The sequence below is a fragment of the Haliotis asinina genome, chromosome 16 (assembly GCF_037392515.1).
Source record: "Haliotis asinina isolate JCU_RB_2024 chromosome 16, JCU_Hal_asi_v2, whole genome shotgun sequence".
NCBI lineage: Eukaryota > Metazoa > Mollusca > Gastropoda > Lepetellida > Haliotidae > Haliotis > Haliotis asinina.
The window spans coordinates 9,723,716-9,749,999 of record NC_090295.1 but is presented as its reverse complement, the minus strand read 5'-3'; the positions used below and the strand labels follow the sequence as shown (position 1 = coordinate 9,749,999).

Here is a 26,284-nt window from a genome sequence, read left to right as displayed (position 1 = left end):
AGTTTCCCTATACTGTATGAACGATAGCATTAACAACACGCCAGTGCCATATTGCCCGTACATCGAATGAATGTCCGGCAAATTTGTCACGTCAAGCTGCCTTGGTGGCGGAGATGGGATGCATGGATGATCCGAATTAAGTGATTCGAGAAATTCATGCCTGATATACACTGCAGGAAATATTACATTTGGAGTCTATTTACGCTTTGTTTCTAGTTTCTGTTCACCTGCAGTGACTGCGTACCCGGTAGGACGAGATGAAGTTGGGTCCCCTCAACAACCTGTCCTTGTATTTGGAGTACATGTCAGTCACTGGTTCGAACACGGTGAATGCAATTTGTCGCCTTTACGTAACCTACAGAAAATCGACCTACAGGTTGTTTCGCAATGACACCAGCTGGTAACAAACTCCGAGACACGAACTGGAACACAAGCGCTGTCAGATTCGGACTAACAACTTCCAGACCGCTCGTGTCATTCCGGCACAAGGCCCCAGGTAACATGAAAGGGCGAGCAGGTCAGGGTTCGAGTGATGAGTATGTTTCAAGGCTTTAGTAATACGTCAAACAAACAACTATTCCACAGTTTTTGTATAAAAAAGCATGATTTCCAGACCGCTCGAGTCATTCCGGCACAAACTCCAAATAACTTAAAGGGACGATCAATATGCGAGTGTTGAGTATGTTTCATGGCTATAAGTCGAACAGAAAACTATTTGACAGATTTAGTATAAAAGGCATGATTTATTTAGGCACGGGGTTTAGATGAAGGAGTAACGACGGATACTTTAAAGAGACGTCTAAGAAAGAAAACTTGACACGCTGCCGCTACGACCACGACGACACACTGAGCCACCGACCAGTAGCCCACGTAGCGGTTGTTACCCATGATGAGATACCAGTCTCGGATGACGTTGAGCCGGCTCGTCATCTGGTGCTTCTTTACTTCATTCAGGGAGAGCTCCACGTCCGACAGGGACGCCTGGATACATAAGACAAAAGAAGACCATGTACTACGTATATAAGCATGTCGTAAAGGGGACAGTGGATTAGTCCCGTGGTTGTTTATTTATTTGTTCTTTAACGCTGTTATCATGAATATTCCAACTATTATTCGAGGTTACTGTTTCACACAAATATACATTATTTCTCGAATGGCATGAAAAATTATAAGTGGCAATAACAGATACAATTAGTTGTGAGAAAGCATCTATTTATACTGCCATGATTCCGTCGCGTTGTATAAAATCATGATCGGCGGAAGAGAGCAAGCTGGACACATCGGTGAATAGCTAATTTAGTATCATGATTAATTTTGCTTCATTAATTTAAGGAACGGCGGAGTAATTTTATAAATCCCCCAATGATATGGCGATAATTGGCCGCTAGTCAGTATAGCATTATGACAGAAATAAAACAGATCTGTTAAAATCTGTATCATAGACATTAATGTTACGTTGCCTGAGAGGGTTTGACGGAAGCCCCATCACCTCTACAGTACGTTTCGCTCGTCACGCCGAACACCCGGGTTCGATTCCCCACATCGGCACAATGTGTAAAGCCCATTTTCTGGCGTCCCCGTCGTGATATTGCTGGAATATTGCTAAAAGCGGCGTAAAACTAAACTCACTCACTCACTCTACGATACGTACCGAGAAATTCGAGGCAATTCCTTGTATTTCCGTAACCTCCATGACATATTTAGACCACTGTTCCATAACGAACGTCACAAGATAGAAAAATACTAATTTAGAGCTGAATCGACTTTGTGTGTTGTCAAAACATACTTGGTAGATTCCTGAAAGACAAAGACAAAGACATAGATAGAGATCAACAAAATCAGAAGTCACATGCAGCTAAGAGAATCACGGAACTTGTGGACCTGGGCCCCGTTTCACAAAACTCTCGTAAGCCTAAGATCTCGTACGTTTTCTCGTAGCCATTGTGCCTCCTATACTGAAACACAGGAGCGACGGATGCTACGAGAAAAGTTACGAGATCTTAGGCTTACGAGAGTTTTGTGAAACGGGGCCCTGGGCGGGGATTGGAAATGTATCAAAGCGTCCGTAAAAGCCTCAGCCCAAGAGTGAATTGTTGTGTCACATAATAAAATTATGCATGCCGAGTTGCCACTCTCTGACAAGGGATTTGACAAAATTGCATGCATTTATTATGAACATGTGCTAAGGATGGAAAAAAATATCGTATCTGAACAGATCGGTATCTTCATCTTAACATTCTACAAACGCCATGATTTCTGAGGCTACCAGGAGCAGCATGGACGTGAAAGCGTTAACTGGCTTTGACTCTCGTATCATCTTCGGTATATCCAGCCTTGGTGTTGCTGAATTGCTACGTAACATCCATATTACACAATCAGATCTGCCGATAATTTACCAAGTTGAATTATATACAGTCAATTATTTAGATACATTACAGTTAATATCAGTTCCAAGTGTACAGTCACAAGAGTAACACAAAGATACTAGTTCAGTTTTATACTAAAATGAGACTGTATTTAGTTCTCGCCGCACTCGGCAATATTCCAGCTATATGGCGGCGGTATGTAAAATCGCGCTTGGACCAGACAATCCAGTGATCAACTGCATGAGCATCGATCTGCACAACTGGGAACCGATGACATGTGTCAACCAAGTCAGCGTGTCTGGCCACCCGATCGTGTTAGTCGGGTCTTACGACAGGCATGGGTTAATGAAGATCAATTCTAACCCGAATCTTCACGGATCAGTAAAATAAGGAGCTACATGACCGGGTCTAGCTGTACAGGAACAAGCGTAGATAGCGGTTCTGTTGCAGAGTAACATACATAGATACTATTTAAACTATACTGTAGAATATGCATATATATTACATGATCAACTTGTATAGTAACGCGTGTGGATACTAAAAATTATTATATAGCAGCTCATCTAGCAATTTAATCTGGTTCAATTATACTGTTTAAAACAAATAAACATTTCTCCGTAGCCCTGTACAGAAAAAAGCACTGGGTACACATATTACCTGGTTCTCTAATACAGTGAAACACGTAAATATTTACAGGGAAATGCGGAGATAGCTCACCTGACACCTTACCTGATGACTCTGCTGATACTATCATCGGGTTAAAACATGGGATTTTCACCTGGTTTTATCATGCGATACCTTTCCCGATGTCTCTGCTAATTCTATCACACAGGAACCCGATATCGCACTTCATGTTAAACATAGACCACAGATCTACATGCACGTCGAATGTATTGAGTATAAAGCGACGTGCCTGTAGATCTATGGTCTATGTTTAACATACAGTGCGATATCGGGTTCCTGTGTTCTGTCATCCCGTAAACACATGGGAATTTTACCTGGTTTTATCACACATGCAGTAAAGTACGTAGACATTTTACCTGGTTTCATAATATTTTTCCACCCTGGGATTTTTGCATGTGGTATTTACATGGTTCTGTCACCTAGTAAAATGTATAGATATCTTACCTGGTTTAATTATAGTTTTTCAGCCTGGTATTTTCACATGGGGCATTTACCTGGTTTTATCACACAGTAAAATGCGTAGATATCATACCTGGTTTGATTATATTTTTTCATTTGGGATTTTTACATATTATATATTACATATATTACCTGGTTTAATTATAGTTTTTTCAACCTAGGATTTTTACATGGGGTAGTACCTGGTTCTATCACACAGAATCACACAGACATCTTACCTAGTTCAATTATAATTTTGTTTTGTATTTAAATGGGATTTTTACGTGGTTTTATCATACAGTAGAATGCCTAGATATCTTACCTGGTTCAATTATATCTTTTTCTACAGCTCCATCTGTCCTCATATAATACTCATCCACTACGTTGAGGTAGGGGTCCTTCAAGAAAAAGTCGATATTCCTATCTCCCCCTCGTAAAACCTGGAAACAAATAGTGGTTCGGTGAAACAGATTTGTGTGAACTCCATGTTTCATGCAAAGCGTCCTTGGCGTCATATAGCCCTAACTGACTGTGGGATTACAAGTTTAACAGCCCCACAGTCCTCTTCTCCTGAAACCTACACCAAAAACAAACTGAAGTCTGAGTTTTGACTTAAGTCTGAGTTTTACTCAAAATTGAGAAAATGCATTTCACAAAATAAACTGAAATCGACATAAAACTCAGACTATAGGAGTTTGGTGGATAAATTAGTTAAGTTGTTTCGGCTTTAATGCAAAAATGCAGTTGAGTTCAAAATTCAGCTGTTTCAAATTGTAAAACTCAATTTGAGATTTGAGTAAAGCTTAAGTTTGCTTCGAGGAATCGGGGCCCGATTTCTCGATAAATTTATCTGAAATTTCAAACTGAGTTTGACAATTTGAAGCAGCTGAATTTCTAGCTTAACCGCATTTCAAAAAGGACAAAGCCAACATAACTAAAGTTGTGATTCTTTGAAGGCATTTAGAAGTTGGTGTAGAAATTCAGGACACAAACCCTTTGGATAACAATGACATGAATATATTTCTCACGACGTTTCGGGGCTTGTTCTAGCCCCATCATCAGGTTGAACTGAACATGTGGCTAGACATTGCTATCCATAGGATTTGTCCTGTACAACTCAAGTTACTTATCTACGAAACTCAAATTGTTTATGTTTCAGTTTAGTATCGATTTCAGTTTATTATGAGAATGCATTTTACTTTCTGAGTTAAAAATCTAACTTAAGTCGAAACTCAGACATTCGAGAAATCGGTGTCAGATTTGGGTTCATGAATCCCTATGCTTTTTGGGTGTTTTCCAATAATTTCACTTTAAATCGCTTACTTTTTTTATTCCCCGAAGCAAATATGTTTCTGTTTTGTCTTATCAGGGAAAATTCTGAAGTGTCTTCGAGATCTGAGTTAGCATATTTTGGATTCGAACTGAGTAAATGAGATATGAAAAATAGTATAATTATATATAATAGTACTTTGGACCAAGGCGAGTTGGGATTGCATCATTCCTCATTTAACACCCCGATGTTGCTTTGTTAGTGTGGTATTAAACGCCGCACTCAGTAATGTTCGAGTAATCTGTAAACGATCTGGACCAGATAATCCGATGATCAACAGTATGAGCATCGAGCTACGTAACTATTATAAGATGCCATGTGTCAACAAAGTCGGCGAATCTGACCACTCGATCCCGTTACTCGCCTCTTACAAGTGTGGAATGCTGAAATCCAATTCTTACGTGGATCTTCACGTGTATCCCAAACTACTTGGTTCTTAAACAGGATTAAATCATTAAGAATGCAAACACGTGTATAACTCTATACTCCTCCGTCCACGCGACATCCTTTAAAAAGTGCGACATACGCTTGCACGTGATCGCAACCATCCACGCGACAAACAACACCGTCATTAATAAACATGTCTGCTCTTGGACATGAATGCCTTTGCAGTCCACGACTTGCGTTGGATAAATAAATTTTCGACCCGCATGCATGGTCATTCTTTGACAAAATAAATCGCCGCTTCAAGCACATGAGCCAAATATGAAATCGCGCCCCCTCTGAACCCGCGCACCCTTTTCCGATAATGGACTGAAAGTGAGAAACTCCGCTCATTGAAACCTGTTCTATAATCGTATCTCACCAATCTATAATACAAATTCAAATATCCATTAAATGGAGCAAGAATGACACGTTTAGCCAAATCAATGCACAGAGAAGTGGTTGTATGACGCATAGTCGATACCGTTAGAAACACAGGTGCATTCGACCACCTGGTGATACACAGCTTGATTCTGCAGGATACACACGTGGTATGTGTGCGTGCGTGCGTGCGTGCGTGCGTGCGTGCGTAGTCAGTTAACCAATATTACCAACGACATCATTCATCACTGTTATCGACATCCCATCTCTTAAATCGATAATGGATAATCTTTACAATTTGACAAGTTTGACAGCATATCGTCCGAACAGGTGAAAGCTGTGGTAACAGATGCCCCCGAGCGTTTACCACAGACTAAGCTGACACATGTAATTATTGATGTTACGTCATGACATTTTACCAAACTTGTGCATGCACTGTTTTCAGATTGTTTTTTTTCTGTGACATTATTAACTTGTAGTTCATGTCTCCTATATGCATTAATATACAATCACACGAATTCGGGGTTCGATTAGAACATATGCATATTTTGTAGGCTGGTCAAACATGTGAACATGTTTGGAAGGTATTGACATTCTAGCAGCTGTTTAGTTAGAAACCGTTGCTATGTTTAGGCATGTTTGTAAAATTTAACATGGAATGTATACAAGGAAACAGAGTCACACCCTAGACGTCAAATATATGATTAAAACAACGGGTAATTCACAATGTACCACAAAATATCCAGTTGAAAAACTTTAAGACACGACGATATTCTCACATTGTATTAAAACATGCGTCTATTTTTTTTCATCGGCATCTTATGATCGGAATGTCTTTAATTTTAAAAACAAGTGTCACAGCAAAATTGCTAATTAAGGTAGAGCGGGCGTATTTGTTCATCAAGAGCAACTCACTAAGTTTGGCAGTCTATGGTCTGCATGTATGATATTAATTTGGTCCGTGTTATTAAGTAAACAGCTTGGTACAGATGGTTCAGCAACAGGTGTCGACAGTGGTACACAAGCTGTCATCGCTTTCGTGTGATAACATTATGACCTCCCTGTCTATAACTGGTTGATCTTATTGTTAACTCCAAACTCAGCATTATTCTACCTGTCTGACGGCAGTTAAATAAGTGATAATTTAGATAGTATCATCTTCTTTAAAAAATTAGGCGAACTTCATTTTTTTATTTACGATTAAAAATATTTAGGAGATTTATCGGAGTTAATCAATGTTGATATGATAATAGTGAATGTTTTGACAGTGCATCACCATTTGCACTTCCTTACAACCATAGCTATCTGGAATCTAGTCGCTATTGAATGGTGATGATTGGTGTATGGCATGTAATTTGTATGTGTACGATTTTCATTTTAAAACAAACGACTAGAAGCAAACACTAACAAATGTGTGTCCTCGAAACGTTTGATAACGTTTACACTTCCTATCCAAATAGTTCGGGTTCCCTTTCTTTTTTGAAGAGTATATTTCGTATAACTTGTTTGTTATTGAGGTAAGACCCGTGAAGATCCGGGTTAGAATAGGTCTTTAGCAACCCATCCTCGAGAAAATCTAGATGTTGACGTCATCTACAGTTAGAGTAGATATATATACTAGTTAGGATACGAGGAGTGAGTGAGTTTAGTTTTACGCCGCTTTTAGCAATATTCCACCTATATGGCGGCGGTCTGTATATAATCGAGTCTGGACCAGACAATCCAGTGATCAACAACATGAGCATCGATGTACGCAACTGGGAACTGATGACGTGTCAGTCAAGTCAGCGAACCTGACCACCCGATCCCGTCAGTCGCCTCTTACGACAAGCACTGTCGCATTATATGGCAAGCATGGGTTGCTGAAGGCGTATACTACCCCTGGACCTTGACGGGTCTAGGATACGAGGAAGTGTCAACCAAGTCAGCAAGCCTGACAACCCGATCCCGTACTTGTCTCATACAACAGGCATGAACTATTGAAGATTTGGTCTTCACGAATCACAATTCAGTCGTCTCGGGCGAACGTGATGTCCTGCGGAAAGCTACCAACACTGGAGAGGAACGCTTTGTCTGGGTTTTTTCAATCGAGCTTGCGGGTTGGCTCTTCACGGGACCTTCTTCCGTGTTGGTTGGTAAGCAACGACTGACTCAGAACTGGCACGGACCAGGGGAATCCGACTGTCAAATGTGTTTTATCAGATATTACCACCGGATCCATGCTTGAATAAGGCAAAAACTCAGATATGCGAAACTGCCTTTTAAAACACTACAGTAAAAAAAAAGAACACGTTGTCACCTGACTGTGTCCTCTGTATATGGGGCATATGTACAAAGCTCTACGACCACTGTGACGTATATACACAATACTGGCTCCTTTATAGAAAGGCTCAGACGGCTTCGAGTGAGTGAGTGAGTGGGTGAGTGAGTGAGTGGGTGAGTGAGTGAGTGAGTGGATGAGTGAGTGAGTAGGTGAGTGAGTGAGTGGGTGAGTGGGTGACTGGGTTTCTTGTGCTTATGCCGGGAAATTGTCCTTGGCGTCACGAGGAACCACTAAGCTGCCCCACCGACCCTGGTTGACCTGATGACCTGATGACCTATCTCAGTATGGTCTTTGGAGAGAGCTATGGACTTGAGTATGGACTAGTGTATGACCAGTATTACTACACGTGTGCGCAGACACACACGCGCACATGCACGTTGCCGCATGAAATACTGAAATATTTTTTAACTTGACGCTATTGATACACCATATTTCACATACGTCTCATAATGTATCAGGTTAGATGGAGTGGGCGATTAAATCCGCCTCCATCTGAGTATTCAATGTCACCTTTCCTATAATATCCTTAAGGGTGTGTACAAATCCAGTTTTGTTGACATAAATCTTTCCTGTATATCATATATCACAATCGTGCAGTATGAGAGTGTACATCAGCCGATAAACTAGTGTTAGTGGTTGTCCGCAATGTTCCCCAGTCATCGGATACGATGGACCAAACTGAAGAGAATTCTCGTCACAATAGTGATGCATGTGGGGATTGTTTTGTGGTAAATAATGTGTAAGACCGCGTGTATCACTGAATAAAACGGAAAATGATGTGTTCCGCGCCAGGTGTGTGCAGTACCATGTTAACACTATTTTTAGTATTGAAATGTATATGATATGTATACAAAAAGTACAAAATGTTATCTCATATAAGATAAAAGTATATGCATGACAAATGATTTAGAAATGTGTCACAGTGCATTTGGAAGCACTTTAATCCCTTGGATGCCAGAGGGACGACATAGTCCTTCCTCTTCAAGATTAAATTTGAAATCCAACAACATTTTAATGTGTCACGCACACAAGTACACTTCTCAGTGTTGAATTCCGCAGGACATTTCCTGTTTCTTGATACCCTTCATTACCATCTTAGACATAGTAAACGTTCTGAAACGTGAGGGGCGGTAGGGTAGCCTAGTGGTTGAAGCGTTCGCTCGTCGCGCCGAAGGCCCGGGTTCCATTCCACACATGGGTATAATGTGTGAAGCCCATTTTCTGGTGTCCCCCGCCGTGATATTGCTGGAATATTGCTAAAAGCGGCGTAAAACTAAACTCACTCACTCACTCTAAAACGTGACCATTGAAAACATCGTAAGTGTCGCCAGTTTATACGCTTTTCTAAATCGCATTTCAATGAGTTATTTGGTCAATGTTTTAAAATGTAAAAATCGGATAATTAGGATACAAAAATGTAAATGACACTTGTACTTGTACAATGGAAGTGCAACTGAGATGATTCACGACGCCATCTATTGTCCAAACAGTCAGTCCACCTAACTGCACTCATGAAACAATAGGCCTCGGTATATACCCAAGAGACCCATCATTTAACACACAGAGAGTAACGTTTATTGACTCATGTCAAAAATATGGCATCTGGCCATCACATTCAAAATCAGCGTCAGGACATATGTTTATTTACTAGGCACAGAGAACAGGAATTCAACTCAAAACAGCCAAGAAGAGACCCAGCTTGAGTGAGTGATTTTAGTTTTACGCCCAATTTAGCAACATACCAGCAATGCCACGGCGGGAGACACTAGAAACAGGTTTAATATAATGTACCCATACGGGAAGTCGACCGTGTTCTTCGGCGTGACAAACCATTGAACGACCCTGGCAGCTACGACTCACTCCGTCCGGCCACGAGACCACGCTGTCCAACACGTCACATGGCCTGACCAAACAGACTCATCCGAAAAGACAACTGTTATTTCCGTATCAATCTATACAAAGGTGACGCCACGCAAACGCACGCGGAAGCCAGCCTTTGTGACGAACGGAGTGTTACGAATTATTAGTTAATAGGGATCAACGTTTGGATAGTTTGGAATTCTGACAGATATAGTGTAACTGTAACATACGTAGATGATGCAACTCAAATACAGACAGAACCAGGTTATTGTGAAGAACGTTTCAAACAGCATGTTCTGTGACCGTCAAAGAAAGATAACTTTGGAGCCCATTTTTCAAATGTACTCTCAGCATTGTGGCATGAGTTAGTGAGTTTAGATTTACGCCGCATTCAGAAATATTCCAGCTACATGGCGGCGGTCTGTAAATAATCGAGTCTGGACCAGACAATCCAGTGATCAACAGTATGAGTATCGATCTGCGAAAATGGCAACCGATGACGTGTTTACCAAGTCAGCTAGCTTGACCAACCGATCCCGTTAATCGCCTCTTACGACAAGCAGAGCCGCCTTTTTTGGCAAGCATGGGTTGCTGAAGACCGAATTCTACCCCGGACCTTCACGGGCAAAGGTCGGTATGCGTTGGCTTAAAATGAAATATATGTGTTTGGAGTAAGTTAAATGAAATTCGGTGGAATCATTATTAGTGGCGTGAATTTCGGCATTGAAGTCCTTATTTGGAATAGAATTATTCTTTTTCCTATAATAGCAAAACACATATTTCAAAGAAAGTTTAATGGGTTTTGCTTTACTGAGTGAATAAGGTTCGTTAAAGATTACCTTATATACAGGCGAACATACAGCTACATCTCTTACACAATATTCAGCAATTATACTAAACATTATTCCATGCCCTCCATCACCTACAGTACATGTATCGATACAGACTATAACAACCTTCTCCTTCCTGTATAATAGTCCCATTACACAAATATCACACACCACATAATCGCCCACCATTAAGTTAATGTTACCCTGACCTTTATCTCAGCTCAGTGCTGCATACCACAGGCTGTGGCCACCGAAAGAGGATGGAGAAGACGAAAGGCTGAAGTGATGTGCAAACTTGAGTGAGAGATTGGGTCAAAGAACAATTATTAGAAGAAGCTTCTACCCATAAAAGATCTTGGTTGACTGTCAGTTCACCTGATGAAGGGGAATGAAATGACCCCGAAACGTTGTGTTTCAAAGAATTAAAAGCTGATTTATCCATTAAAGATTATCTTCGAATATTACATTTATTTTATCCGCCTGGTGCTTGATAATAAGGAATGCACCCGAGTGTGGTTTCCATATAAGAAGGCGGAAGAGAATCTAATTGAGCTGACATTTTAAAAAAGCGTTAATCCAGGCGAGTACAAGCAGGCACACATAATTCTAAACATCCGTGGCTATAAGTAATTGCAATAATGCCTGTAAGTAATTGCAATAACTCTATTTGACCATACCCAAACCCGTATTCCCACAGTATCAACATCATCCGTCATCTAATCAGGATCACACCTCAGCCCTATTGTGTTAAATACTATAGACTCATCCTCCGCTTCAGATTTCACTTTTCATGTTGGTTCGAATGAAAGGACGCTAAAAACAGCCGGTCTATCACATTTCATGAACGGAGGAGTGAACTGCGGTACACAGCTATTGCGGTCAGTAACTGCTGGGTGTCTATCACAACGGGATAGCCAGAACGCACTGCACGGGGTGTAGAGAAGAGAAATTTCAATGTATTTCAATGTATGATTTCACATACGCGGTAAATTACATTCAACACCGGTGCCTAGCTTTTCGAAGCTCTCTTGACAAAATGATTGTTGTACGCGTCATACATAAACATTAGCTTACGACTATGTTAGAGCTTAGACAGCTTCGAAAATCTAAGCCCTAGGCTCTGTTTCAGAAAACTGTCATGGCGCTAAGACTATCGTAAATCAATCTTACAATATAGGAGATACGACAGCCCTATCGCTACGATTGCTTTGTGAAACGGGGCCTAAGAACGGACATTTTCTGTTTACGGCTTCGTTTGACAAACCCTTTTTGCATCATTAATCACCACGAAAGCATCTGATCGACGGGGTAACCTTGTTCAAATGTCACCACAGAGTCAAGTCTACGCATTTGGCAGCCTATTAGACATCGGAAATAACATTACGCACATTACGACCTTGACATTGATTAAGTGTGACATTCTTCCACAGAGAGAATGACAGCGTTCGGTATATGTGTGGGGGTGGTGAGGGGCGCGGAATTGGGGGACCGCTGTAACCATCAGTCATTGTTTGCCGGTCTTTGTAGGATCCTATTTTAGTCTGTAAAACATAATATCAAACTAATGGTTGCACTTTCATCATTATCGTTTCACAGGTATTTATTTTGTAAACAACATTTTAAAAAGTAACTTGTCATAGCATCTGTACACATTTTTTTCAGGTAGACTGATGCGTAGTGTCTGTCAATTATTTTTTGGCATAAAAAACCAAGCAGACTGATGATCCGATTAACCATCACCGCCCGTGACTTATATCTCAAATAATGATGCGCCACAAACCTACATTCAATCACTCATATATAACATGTCTGGAAGGGAGTATGTGCTTTAGGTCCCTGTTTTCCAGTTTGTTTCTAAATTTCACGAAATGTTAGCACCATTTTGTGAACGTCCACACTCCAGACTCGACAGTTTGCCAATAAACAGACAATTGGTGTTTATGAGAATCGCCAGTGTAGAATTGGGAAATGTTTCTTCAGCATCAAAGATGCACAGCAAAGAGTGAATGAGTGATTGACAGAACGAGTGGGTGGATAAGTAGGTGAGTAAGTGGGTGAGTGAGTGTGTTTTAAGCCGCTTCAAGCACTATTCCAGCTATCTATTTTCCTATTCTAGGGAAACCAAAATGAGCGTCTCAGGTTGTACCATGAGGGGAATCAAACCCGGGACGTCAGTGTAAAGCTGCAATGAAAATACACAAACAAACTGTTTTAACAAGGAATCAGTACAAAAGTATGGTGGTGTTTTAAGAACTGTCATATTGTTTTCGTGGTTATGAAACTGGATTTAAATTAGAAAATTTGGACTGTTTACGCCAAACGATGCTCGGTGAACATTCGTGCTACCTGTAGGGAGAGAAGACGTGTTAACTGGCAATACTTTCACAAATCTGATGTTCATGGGCATTGCGGTTAATGGCAATCAGCCGTTCGTTTTTCCTGAGTGGGCAAATGTGCCCCCTCAACACAGCCTTATTACAAGAACTCCGTCAATCTCACTGAACACGAAAATGAACGCTTTATCCCGAATGACATGAGTTGACAATCTCCCTGATAAGACATGGGAATGTGGCCTTGACCTTGTATCCGGTCTGACATCATGGCTGCCGTCTTATCCAAGCATCGTTCACACATCGCCAAAACAAGCGTGTAAATATTTGAACGAGATCTTGTCGAGGCCAGGATTAGAACAGGCATTGCTATGGGGTTTGGAGGATTAGACCCATGTCTTGTTAGTCAGTTAGCGAGGTATGGTCCAGTAATGGCTGGCATCGTGGCCATCGTAAAAATTGTACTTTTCGATGATAGATCCCCCCAATGGGGCACGCAATCAGACTCTGACCGGTTAAATATTGTCTTGAACATGTTTGATTTTTTATGAAATACCATCGTACCTTCCATGAGACATTTTGACACATGTGCATCTTTTTTCTAAAAACACCTGAATATGTGGAACGTTTAACTAAACATAGGGTACATGAAAAATGAGTGTAAATAATGTATACCGAATTCTCGTTAGCCCGGGCATTGTTTTTCTATTTGTTTGGTACGTTTTCGTGTATGTGGTAGGTCTTTTACTCTATATTCTTTAAACAGGATTCTTTGTAATCTGGACAAATTTGGACCGATTTAACGCGCCCTCTCTGCAAACAAACAGCTTCCCCCATGCACGTGTCTCGTCTTTCCAGTAAAATGCCTCCTGAAGACCGTGGACACAAAAACAATAACCAATATTTTGATAGCACGTGTTTGGGGAGAGTAATAAAGCATGTAGACATTACACCCATGTGGTTTTATGGTTACATTTTCACGGCAAGGGACATATGTTAATTAATTTTGTTTCCGAAAGACATTTTGTCATCGCTTTACAGTGTATACTAATATCCGACCCATCACTCATATTTTCAAACAAAAGTACATTAGCACATGATCAGAACCGACATTGTGGCATGCTGGCACAACAGACAATAGGCATGAACAGAAAAGTAGGACATGAAAGGAACCGGAAGAGAACAGACAATACGGCGTGGTAATACAGTAGACAATAGAACAGAACAAACAATAGAGCATGAAAAGAACAGGAAGGGAACAAACAATACTGTGTTTTCATAGAACAGACAACAGAACAGACAGTAGGACATAATAAGAACAGGAAGAGAACAAACAATAATGTATGTTAACAGAACAGATAAAAGGACATGAACAGAAAAAAGAAACAATAGGACTCGAAAAGAAAACTAATAGAACAGACAATAAGCTATGTTAATAGGGCAGGCAAGAGGACAAGAACCGAACAGGCAATATGAACAGAACAAGAACAGAAGGCTTGAAAATGCGCAGTTAGAAATACAGTGCAGCAGTAAACATGGACACTAACAAAGATGCACCAGTGCGAGTAACAATCCTGATTTTACATTGTCAAGTATCTCTTTCTTTCCTGATTCTCCGGTCCAGTTCATAAAGTACACAAGTGCGAGTATGTGTACTAGCAGGGGAGTGACATTAACACATAAATTATGACAAGAAGGTTTAATATGATACTTCGTAGTATCTTAATACAAAGAATGCGCTGTGAGTGTCTTTTTAAGTAAAAAGACTGTTACACACATTTATGAAATAAGTCCAAAGTGGACCTAAACACAAAAGATAAGCGACTAAATATATCCAATTTGTGTAGACATATTTTCAATAAAATAGAATGATTTTTAACATTGAGTCGATGACAGGACAGGGTGAGTGAGTATGAGTTTACGCCACCTTTAGCAAATATGCCAGCCATGTTACGGCTGGGAACATGAGAAATGGACTTCGCACATTGAACCCATGTGGGGAATCTAATCCGGGTCTTCGGCTTGATGAGCGAACGCTTTAACCACTTGGCTACCTCACCGTCCCACGAATGCCATAGTGATCCTTTGATTAATTCTAGCATGCATGGCGTTTGGGGTGAGTAAATAATTCTAACATTGCATGAGCATGTCCAGAGTCCCAGGAAAACTTTGAAGTTTGCTCGCCAATGCGACTTTGACGAGTTCACTTCCTACTGACCGAGACACCAATCAAACAAGATGGCGATTATTTGTAGAAGACAGGTGCCTATTCACAGCTCCTCACCTCGACAACCGAATCCTACTGGCAGCTAAGTATTGCTGCCTCGAGACTGTCTTTGTTGGGAAGACGTATAAATGCCGTGCTTGTGAATATGAAAATGCTTAAGGTTTCTTTTAATCTACTGAGCGAGCCACGATGTCTCTTGATCACACAATGACCCGTGATGAGGCGAACATAAGTGTTTTTTTCAAATGTCACAGGTTGGGTCGATTTGAAGGTTACCACTGCAACAATCTAGGAAATACCTTCGCGATGCGCAGAGACCCACCGTAATATTTTTAGTAAGAGTTGTGAGATGACTTGTACACGGTTTCGAAATGTTAAAAAAAAAAGGTACGTCGGGAAAGGTCATACCAAACAACGCTGACGATATGTAGAGTGTGAGACATGGGGATCTGATCACTCAAACAATGAAGTTACCTGTATTTACTCAGAGAAGGTCTATGTTTCGGGGGGTCTCATAAATTCGGCTCATTTGGAAAATGTATACCTAAAATACAATTTTCGACCTGAGATATTGCATATCTCCGTATTAGTTTACAGTCATTTTCATGTCCATTTGTTATAGCTGAAATATCAATGTTACATAATTCGACATCGGTCTAGGTCCACTGTTATAAACCCACGTTATAAATGAGATATTGCATGTACCGATATCAGTCTAGACACACTTTCATGAGCACCTGCAAAGGTTGGGGTATTGCATGTATCGATATCAGTCTAGACACACTTTCATGAGCACCTGCAAAGGTTGGGGTATTGCATATATCAATATCAGTCTAGACACACTTTCATGGACACCTGCAAAGGTTGGGGTATTGCATATATTAGTATCAGTCTAGACACACTTTCATGGGCACCTGCAAAGGTTGGGGTATTGCATATCTCAATATCAGTCTAGACACACTTTCATGGGCACCTGCAAAGGTTGGGGTATTGCATATATCAGTATCAGTCTAGACACACTTTCATGGGCACCTGCAAAAGTTGAGGTGTTGCATATATCAATATCAGTCTAGACACACTTTCATGGGCACCTGCAAAGGTTGGGGTATTGCATATATCAATATCAGTCTAGACCCACTTCCATGGGCACCTGCAAAGGTTGGAATATTGCATATATCAATATCAGTCTAGACCCACTTCCATGGACACCCGTAAACCCTGAGGTATTGCATAAACTTGTATGTACGTCAGACTGGACACGATTTTATGACCCCAAGTTATAGCTGAGATATACCTGGTGCAGGGCTGCGTACACGTCCCCTTTTGTCCGCTACGTTTATCATATGACCCGTGAAGTGTGACACCCCCCACCCCCCTCCCCTCTCCCCTTCAAACGCTGTATCCGCCCAATGATATCGCATATATCTACGTCAGTCTGGACTGTTTAAGCTTAGACATATCGATAACGATGTCTGTGAGAGTGGAACTTACAAATACAGATTCAACGACGTCCGGACAGGAAGTGTCAGGTCGCACTTGTAAAATAAATCATATTTTAATCATAACCAGTGTATGGTTTCTGTGGACTAGGTGATGGATGATATTCACTGAGGTCTCCAATACTGAATGCAATTACTGTCGTAACTAACTCAAAATGACTTGATATGACATCTAGTGAATCTGTTTCTCTCTCACTCACAGACACACACACATACATTAACGTTATCCCTTCAATACTGCTGAACACCTCAGTACATATATAACTGTACCATTACATCGCAGTGAAGAAATGGTAACGTAATTTGAATTTCAATCCACGACCACCCTACCATACATACTTGACTTCGCCAGGCAGGGAAACAATAAGCACCTTCTTTTAACGTCTTTTGATTATGGCTAGCGACCTTTTCTCCGGACTGACTATACACTACCCGCTATCCACTAGTTGTAATTGTTTGCTGTAGGATCCACAGTCTTAGATAACAGATAGGAAAGTAATGGTTCTCCATCACAGAATCTGCTTTTGCCGCGAGTCGCTACAAAACTGCTGATGCGGCGTAAAACAACTTTCACTCACTCACTCACTCGCTACAAGTTGTGTAACCGTAGAAGCCTAACCCAAAGGATAGCTATCGCTGTCACTGATATGTCGCTTCATGTTCCGTGTCTTGTTAAACCAATTACAGGGATGGTGAGGTTGCCTAATGGTTAAAGCGTTAGCTTGTGACGCCGAAGACCCCGGTTCAAAGCCAATTTCCGCAGTGACATTGCAGGAATATTGCAAAAAGAGGCGTTCATCGTAATTCACTCACTATGTGCATGTAAATGCATGCTTAAGTGCGTGATTTAGTTGTTTGTGTGTGTTCATTGTTCAGCTACGCTTTTGAGTTAATTCCGTTGTGCTGCTACAGAGACTACACCATCAATAAAGTGACAGAGCGACCCACCCATCTGAGCACTAGTGAGTGAGTGAGTTTAGTTTTACACCGCACTCAGCAATATTTTAGCTGTATGGCGGCAGTTTGTAAATAATCGAGTCTGGACCAGACAATGCAGTGATGAACAGTATGAGCATCGATCTGCGAAACTGGGAACCGATGACATGTGTCAACCAAATCAGCGAGCCTGACTACCCGATCCCGTTAGTTGCCTCTTCGACATAGTTGCTTTTTATGGCAAGCATGGGTTGCTGAAGGCATATTCTACCCCGGAACTTCACGAATATTGAGCACATGTTGCCATGGCGAAATTACAACCAGAATCCCCACAGGGAGCAAGTTCCCAGTTTTTTAACTATACTCACCAGAAAGTATTGCTAAACTGTGTTGTTGTTGATTATATTTGATTTTATGTACGCGCGTTGCTATGGGTGACAATGGCGGGGTGGTTTTCAATATTTGGCCCCCTTCAATTGGGCATTTATTGGGTGTACTGTTTGTGACAACTAACGGTTTTAATGATTTCAGTGGGTTTTACGACGTACATAAAATAATCATTGTGGGTCAGTAAGACCTTGAGGCTACGGACCTGGAACCGTCTGTACCCCTGTATATCTTTATTGACATTTGTGGGGTTTTGTCAGCGTTTATGGGAGTTTGGGAGTTTGCTAAAAACGGTAAAGTAGAAGGTTGCCAAATGTCACTCTCCATAACTGTGGGTATTTTCATTGTGCAAGTATATTTGAGACTAAAGCCAACTAGATATTATGTTAATATATATCACGCAGGCCTACAATAAGGCTCCTGGCGTTCTCATGGGATCTATGTGGTGTCGCGACAATCATACATCGTGTCAGTGTCTTTGACTTCGGTAGGGTAGTTGTGAAGGCGTTCACATGTCATGCTGGACACCCGGGTTCGATTCCCCACATGGATAAAATGTGTGAAGCCCATTTCTCGTGTCTCTCGCCATGATATTGCTTGGATATTGCTGGAATATAGCTAAAAGCTATGTAAAACCCAACTCACTCACTTGACTGCGTGCTACCGAGCCCACGTGGAGCACGGTGATGCTCATGATTTCAATCATTCGTTGGTTTGGACAATAATTACAGTTAAACAGCTGGCAATACCCTGCAAACTAAAACCGATATAGGAAGAAATTTGCAAATACAGGCAGTCGCGTGATAATGGAATATTTGGAGTGCTGCTGTCTGCGGCGGAAGGGAATATTCACTCACTTGCTTAAATCAGGGTATAACACTTGTAATAAGTTTTATCCGTTCCGTCATTTAGCCGTATCCGTATAACGGAATTGGTTTAATCCGTATAACGGGAATCATTTTAAAAAATTCACCCTCAACCCTGTTCACTCCCGGTAATAAAGTTATTTGAGTCCTTTAAATCCAAACAGACGGCAGTGTACGCTTTCGGCATTTCTAATATTGAAGACACAGCGTGCCAAGGATTTAGATGCTATAAAGTTTGTTCATAACAAAAAGTTTTAAGTAAATACTTTCCATGAAACCAAATGCACCAGTTTTCAACATATGAATCCACAAAATCAACTCCCGGCAGACAAATGCATTTAACTCGTCAGAGGATAAACATTGACGAACATTTCCTGTCATTGTAAACAATCACCACGTGGGAATGAGAGACGCCATATGTCAACTTACCTCATAAGACACGTGGAGTTTAGCCCCCTTCGCTGCCATCTGAAAAAAACACTCCTCTCTCCCTGCAGCTATTTCAAATTTAAACTCGTGTTGAACACCAGGCAAGCCATCGAAATCAAATTCATCGTCCACTTTTTCTCCGAGTACAGTTTCAGTAGAAACCAGAAACAGTCTGTTCGTGATGACAAGTGTGGATAGGAAGCGAACACAGTAACGTGCCGCCATTTTCACTCGCCCAGTGTATATGCCTGTCCTCTGTTTTCACGTTCCATGTCAACACAGCGGTCGATAAAATTGGGCGCTTCCAAGTGTGTTGCAGGGGGGACAGGTAGTTGTAGATTGCCTCAGATAACGGTTGTTTCACCTGTTAATTGTTCAGTCAGTCCTGTCGCCTAGAGCTACGGATCTTCATGATGCATTGTATAAAATATCTTGTCGGTTCATCAGTAATGGGTTTCAGATCAATGTTTTCTGTGACACGTTTTACCTTTCTGTATATTTCATGTAGTCACAACGAGAAAACAGAATATGTACTATTAGGTAAATGGCTCGGAAAAGAAGGGTGCTGCTGTGTTTAATTATGTCTTGTATGTACTAACTAGCATAATGCGCAGGGCACGAGAACGAATGGAGTTGGCCGAGATGAGAGAAGCAGAGCAAAATAGAACAGAAGAGCACAGTAGCAGAAAATAGCAATAGAATAAAGCGGAACAAGGTGAGTGAATGAGTTTGGTTTTACGCCGCTTTTAGCAATATTCCAGCAATATCACGGCGGGGGAGAGCAGAAAATGGGCCTCACACATTAAAGCAGAACAAAGTGGAATAGGAAAGAACAGGGAGAGGCAGTGCAGAACAGAGCATAGTTGGGGCAGAGTTGAGACAAACTGAACAGAGTGGATCAGTGCAAAGATGAACAGACTCGAGTATACCAGAACAGAGCAGAGCATATTCAGGTTCAGAGCAGAGAACAGAAGAAACAGGAGCAGAACACAGTAAGGTAGGTCAGAACACAGACGAACAGAAAAGAGCAGCCTATAACAGAACAGAGAAGAGCAGAACACAACGGAGGCCATAGAAGAGAAGAATTGTCTATTCTGCGCTGTTCTCCCCTATTCTCTTCTGTCACAATCTGAGAGTGATTTAGCCAACATTTGAAATGTTTGTACTATGTTTGGTGACATGTGGTTCTTTGAGAAGTTGTGCGGTTAAACAAGAACTATGATATGTCTGAATTGAAGTGCAGGACCGTACGGCCGCGGTGTTCAGGCTGTTGAGGCAGTTTTTGTGCAGTGCTGTGCGATATTTTGCAGCGATGCGTCGTGTTCAGTGTTATGGTGCTCTGGCCTGAGTTGTTAAAGGTAGTGTACAGTAGAGTACGAAGTATGGATGTGACGTATCAGGGTTATTGTGGTGTTTAGAAGTGTATCTGGTGATCTGAGAGAAATAGAGAGGTGTTGCAGTGTTAACCGAGTTTTTTCATTAATATTATATGATACCGAGGAGTGTTTGATGTGGCATGTGGCGTTAAGTGCAGTGTTTACTGCAGAACTTCTGCCAACAAATAGCACGTAACTGAACATATAATATTTTCCCCTTTCTTACGCTAAGGCAATGGTAACCTGATGACATGCGTCCCCTAAGTCGCCACATGTGAGTAACATGGCAAGGGCTGTGTAGCCATGTTTAAGGTGATAACTTAGAATATGAATGCAGTTTTACGCCGCTTAATTGCCTCAGATTCTTATCCAACTGGTAATCCCTACGATGTCATACAGTGACATAAACTCAAAGTCCACGAGAGATATTCTTCTTTTGTAGCACAGACTATTGGGGGTGATTTTAATGTCATGTATGAGGAAAAAGATTCTTAACTCTGACAATGTTTTGGAAACAAATCTTGGAAATTGAAATATTAGTGTGGCAATGGTACTTTTTATGATAGTGCACAGCGCGACGGGTAGTCTACAGATATTAAACAACAGGTGACAGCTACCGAATACCACGCGCATATTAATCAACACCACATCCACTGACTTTCACAGCTATTACACACCATGGCGACAGACTACTACAACTGTTAAACACTGCAGCTACCGAATGCCACAACTACTGACTTCCACATCAGTTTAACACCGAAGTTACCAAATACAACATTTACTAAAAAACACAGCTGCAGAATTACACACCTACTAAACATAAAAGCCACTGACTGCCACGACTATCAAACACCCCAGGTACAGAGTACTGCAGCTATTAGGTACACACCGGAGCAATTTAACATCATAGCTACTGACACCACGGGTATTTAACATCACAGCTACTGACTACCACAGCTATTAAACACCACAGCTACTCACTACCGCGGTTATTAAACACCACAGCTACTGACTACCACGGTTATTAAACACCAAAGCTACTGACTACCGCGGTTATAAAACACCACAGCTACTCACTACCAGGGTTATTACACACCACAGCTACTGACTACAGCGGATACTAAACACCACTGCTACTGCCTACCACGGCTATTAAACACCACAGTTACTGACTACCACGGCTATTAAACACCACAGTTACTGATTACGACGGTTATTAAACACCACTGCTACTGACTACCACGGTTATTAAACACCACAGCTACTGACTACCACGACTATTAAACACCACAGCTACTGACTACCACGGTTATTAAACACTACAGCTACTGACTACCAGGGTTATTAAACACTACAGCTACTGACTACCGCGGTTACTAAACACCACTGCTACTGACTACCACAGCTATTATCACACATCAGATGTGCTGCATACTACACCAACTAAACACCATAGTTCTTGAATACCACCTTAATATAACAAGGTTATGAATAATAGGTCTTTCTTGCCTGAGGTAAAGACTTTATTCGTTGACACACATGACCTCAGCATGGTAGCATGTTTCAAAATAGTCCATGCTCTCATAACTCCCTCGAGCCCAATAAGCATACATTGTGACGTATGTGACAAAACGTGCATGTCCTGGGGCGCTTCATCTGAACACTGTTGAATGCACTTGTTGCCTTTTGTTAGTTCGAGACCACCCGAATGAAAGTGACGGAAAGACCCGAATGGTTGCAACGAGGTTTGGTTTTTTGGTTTGTTTGTTGTTAAACGCCTAACTCACCAATAAACCGGGTATGAGGCGGCGTTCTGTAAATAACCGCGTCTGGAACAGACAATCGAGTGATCAACATCATGAGCATTCATCTACGCAGTTGGGACACGATGACATGAGTGAACCAAGTCAGCGAGTCTGACCACCCGATGCCGTAAGTCGCCTCTCACGACATGTACGGGTAGCTGAAGACCAATGCTATCTGATTTCCACGGGTCCTCCAACGTGTACGAATGTACATACCAGCATTTGCCTCGTTTTATCAGTACTGTGAATATTGATGACTTGGAGATCAATATCTTTGTACATGTATTTCCAAACTGCATACTCCAGTGATCCACACAAATTACGAAACTATACTAAAAAGCTATATATGCACTGACAAGTTGCATTACAGTCCATCACTTTAACGAACTCTTGCTAGCTATCAGTGTTAAAGTGAGTGAGAGAGTGAGTGAGTTAATATTTAACGTCACATCGGCAATATCACAGCCATATTGTGACGAGAACATTTAACAAAGAAAAGGACTATGTGTATATTATAAAATCCGTCGGCGAAGGACAGTAAAACAACTAGGATATCACAATTTGAATTAAAACTAGCGTGGAAAGTTAAAACTAATATCACTATTCGGACAATACAACATAAAATCAGGCTATAGATTGCCAACACCTGAAGGTAGATCACCATACTAGGGACCATGGGGACTTACAGTACCTTTGCTACCTGCATGGACCCTAGTTGGATTTACATCGTCCCCTCAGCCGTTAGCAATTTAGTCCCATCTAGTCAAAAATTAAAAATACACATATGCTACAATTAAAAACAGTGGAAGTCTAAATGTACATGAAATGTTTTGGGACTTACGTACCCTCTCAGGAGGACAATAATTTTACGGTACTTCAACCCCCTTTGAGGGTACAGCCACTAACAATTCAAGTTACTAATCTAAACTACCATTAATTAAAATGCAGCTATCTACAGAACATAATAATCAAAATTCAACGATGAAATCAATTTCTTTTAAAAATTCAAGAATTAAATGAGAACTTACGCTGTTAAAAAGGTCCGTCACTGTTTTTACATTGAAATATTTATCCCTTATGATGGAGAATTCAACACAGTCAAGCAGGATATGCTTGACCGTGGTTCTCTCATCACAAGAAATGCAAAACGGAGGATCCTCACCTTTCAATAGGTGTGAATGAGTGTATCTAGTATGGCCAATACGTCATCGCCGCAAGATGACCTCTTCAAATCGCGACTGACAACCCAAGTAGGAATAACCAGTATAGGGGTTTTTTTTCATGTAATTTATTCATGCCTACCTGGGTGTCCCACTTCTTCTGCATCAGATCATGGATATAAGATCTAATGTTACCTTTATAATCACTGTATGGAACAAGAAGTGGTGTCACACATTTGTTGAGCGCTGCCTTAGCAGCAAGATCGGCCATTGTGTTACTAGAAATGCCTACGTGGCTTGGTAACCAACAAAAGACGATGTCATATTGGCCAGTAGCAAGATCATTATGCAATTCAATAATATCAATTAAAAGTGGATGTTTACAAGAAATATTTTTAATAGCCTGAAGGCAAGAAAGAGAGTCGGAATAGATTATATACTGTTTATGTTTAGGATGTCTTTGAATATATTTAAGAGCCGTTAGTATGACATTAGCTTCAGCTGTAAAAATAGAACTGTTGTCTGGTAATCTAGAAGATATTGTTCTGGTTCCAATGACAGTGGCACAAGCCACTGCGCCACCGTCCTTGGACCCATCTGTAAATAAGGATTTATATTTGCTATATTTATGTTTTAATTGATTATATTCTTGTCATTAGTTTCTGATTTTTTAAATGTAGTTAATGTTAGGTCAACTTGTGGCCTAACCAACTGCCAAGGAGGAGAAGAAAGAAGACGGGAAGGAGCTATATTTTCCAGCTCAATACTAGAAGCAGCAATAAATGGCTTTATTCTGAGCCCAAGAGGCGGAACAAGGGAAGACTTGTAAAGATAGTTTTATACGGCGATGGTTGAGAGAAGGCTCATCAGCCTCGACGTACAGACTGTCGATAGGAGAAGTTCTAAAAGAACCGAGACAAAGTCTTAGGCCTTGGTGGTGCACAGGATCAAGTAGTTTTAGGTTGCTTTGACAAGCTCCACCATATACGATGGAGCCGTAATCAAGTTTCGATCGCACGAGTGATCTATATAAGTGAAGAAGGGTAGTTTGATCCCCTCCCCATTTTGAATTAGAAACAACCTTTAATAAATCGAGAGCCCTCAAGCATTTGGCTTTTAGGGATTTAATATGCGGCCAAAAGGTCAAATGTGAATCAAAAATAAGTCCCAAGAACTTAGCCTCCTTGCCAACTTTGATAGGGGTGCCACTTAGAAATAGTTCTGGGCCTTTATGCGGTTTATATTTACGGCAGAAGTGTACACAATTGGTTTTTGATTTAGAAAATTTAAAGCCATTTTCAAGACACCATTTATCTATTTAAACACAGCTGCAGTTGCCGTTCAATAGTATGCATATTTTTTCCACGACAAGAAATATTAAAATCATCCACAAATAACGATCCATCACTTGAATCGTTTAAAACTTTAGATAAACTGTTGATCTTGATGCTAAAAAGAGTGACAGACAAAATACTGCCTTGAGGAACAGCCTGATCCTGATTGTAATGATCAGACAGTAGAACCTACAGGGAACTGGAACTGTCTGTCATTCAAAAAGTTGGCTATGAATTCAGGCAAACGACCTCGCAAACCGAAGGCATGTAAATCCCTTAAAATGACATATTTCCATGTTGTATCATATGCCTTCTCAAGATAAAAAAAGACAGATACAGCGTGTTGTTTATTGATCAGTGCATTTTTAACAAATGATTCTAAACGCACTAAGTGATCGACTGTACTTCTGTTTTGCCGGAAACCACATTGTATATCTGTAATGAGGTTATTTGTTTCCAAGTACCAAACAAGTCGATTATTTATCATGTGTTCCATGGTCTTGCAAACACAGCTAGTTAATGAAATCGGACGATAATTGGATAGGTCCGTATGATCACGTCCAGGTTTAGGTATTGGTACTACTATAGCGTCACGCCATGAAGAAGGAAATTTACCTGAAGTCCAAATATCATCAAAAATATATAAGAGCGTCTCTAAACAGGATTCTGGTAAGTGCTTCAGGAGTTGATAATGTATGTTATCATCTCCTGCAGCAGTGTCATGAGCTTGATCAAGAGCAGTATGGAGTTCATGAATAGAAAAAAGTTTCATTATAATCTTCCCCATTATCAGAATTGAAATTAATAGTTTTCTTTTCTTCCTGTTTTTGATATTGCTGGAATTTTGGTACATAATTTGATGAGGAAGAGTGTTTAGCAAGGGTTTCACCCAGTTTATTAGCAATATCTGAATTATCAGTAAGTAATTGATCTCCATGTTTAAGATGATGGACACTAGATTTAGTACCTTTACCTTTAATTTTCTGGACCATGTTCCATACCTTGGACATGGGTGTCCGAGAATTTATTTTAGATACATAATTTTGCCAAGATTGGCGTTTGTTCTGTTTAAAAGTACGCCGTGCTTTAGCATTTAAAAATTTAAATTTATTTAAATTATGCACCATAGGATGGTGACGGAAATAATGTTCTGTTTTTTTCCTTGCCTTCCTAGCTTGTTTGCATTCATCGTTGAACCATGGTTTTCGAATATGTGGAACTGCAGAGGAATTTGGTATACACTCATCAGCTATGGAGTTCAATTCATCAGAAAAGCACTTAATAGCATCAGGAACGTCAA

At 40.7% G+C, this 26,284-nt stretch overlaps 1 protein-coding gene across 1 annotated transcript; it reads right to left on the bottom strand.

Moving 5' to 3' along the window:
• Nucleotides 1-723: 723 nt before the first annotated feature.
• Nucleotides 724-19,619, bottom strand: LOC137268349 (transmembrane emp24 domain-containing protein 5-like). The gene is made up of 4 exons (XM_067802903.1): nt 19,310-19,619; nt 3,811-3,928; nt 1,652-1,797; nt 724-981 (listed from the first exon to the last, which is right to left on the bottom strand). Exons 1-4 carry the CDS (start codon nt 19,532-19,534, stop codon nt 748-750), a joined length of 723 nt encoding a protein of 240 aa, XP_067659004.1. The 5' UTR covers nt 19,535-19,619; the 3' UTR covers nt 724-747.
• Nucleotides 19,620-26,284: the final 6,665 nt, after the last annotated feature.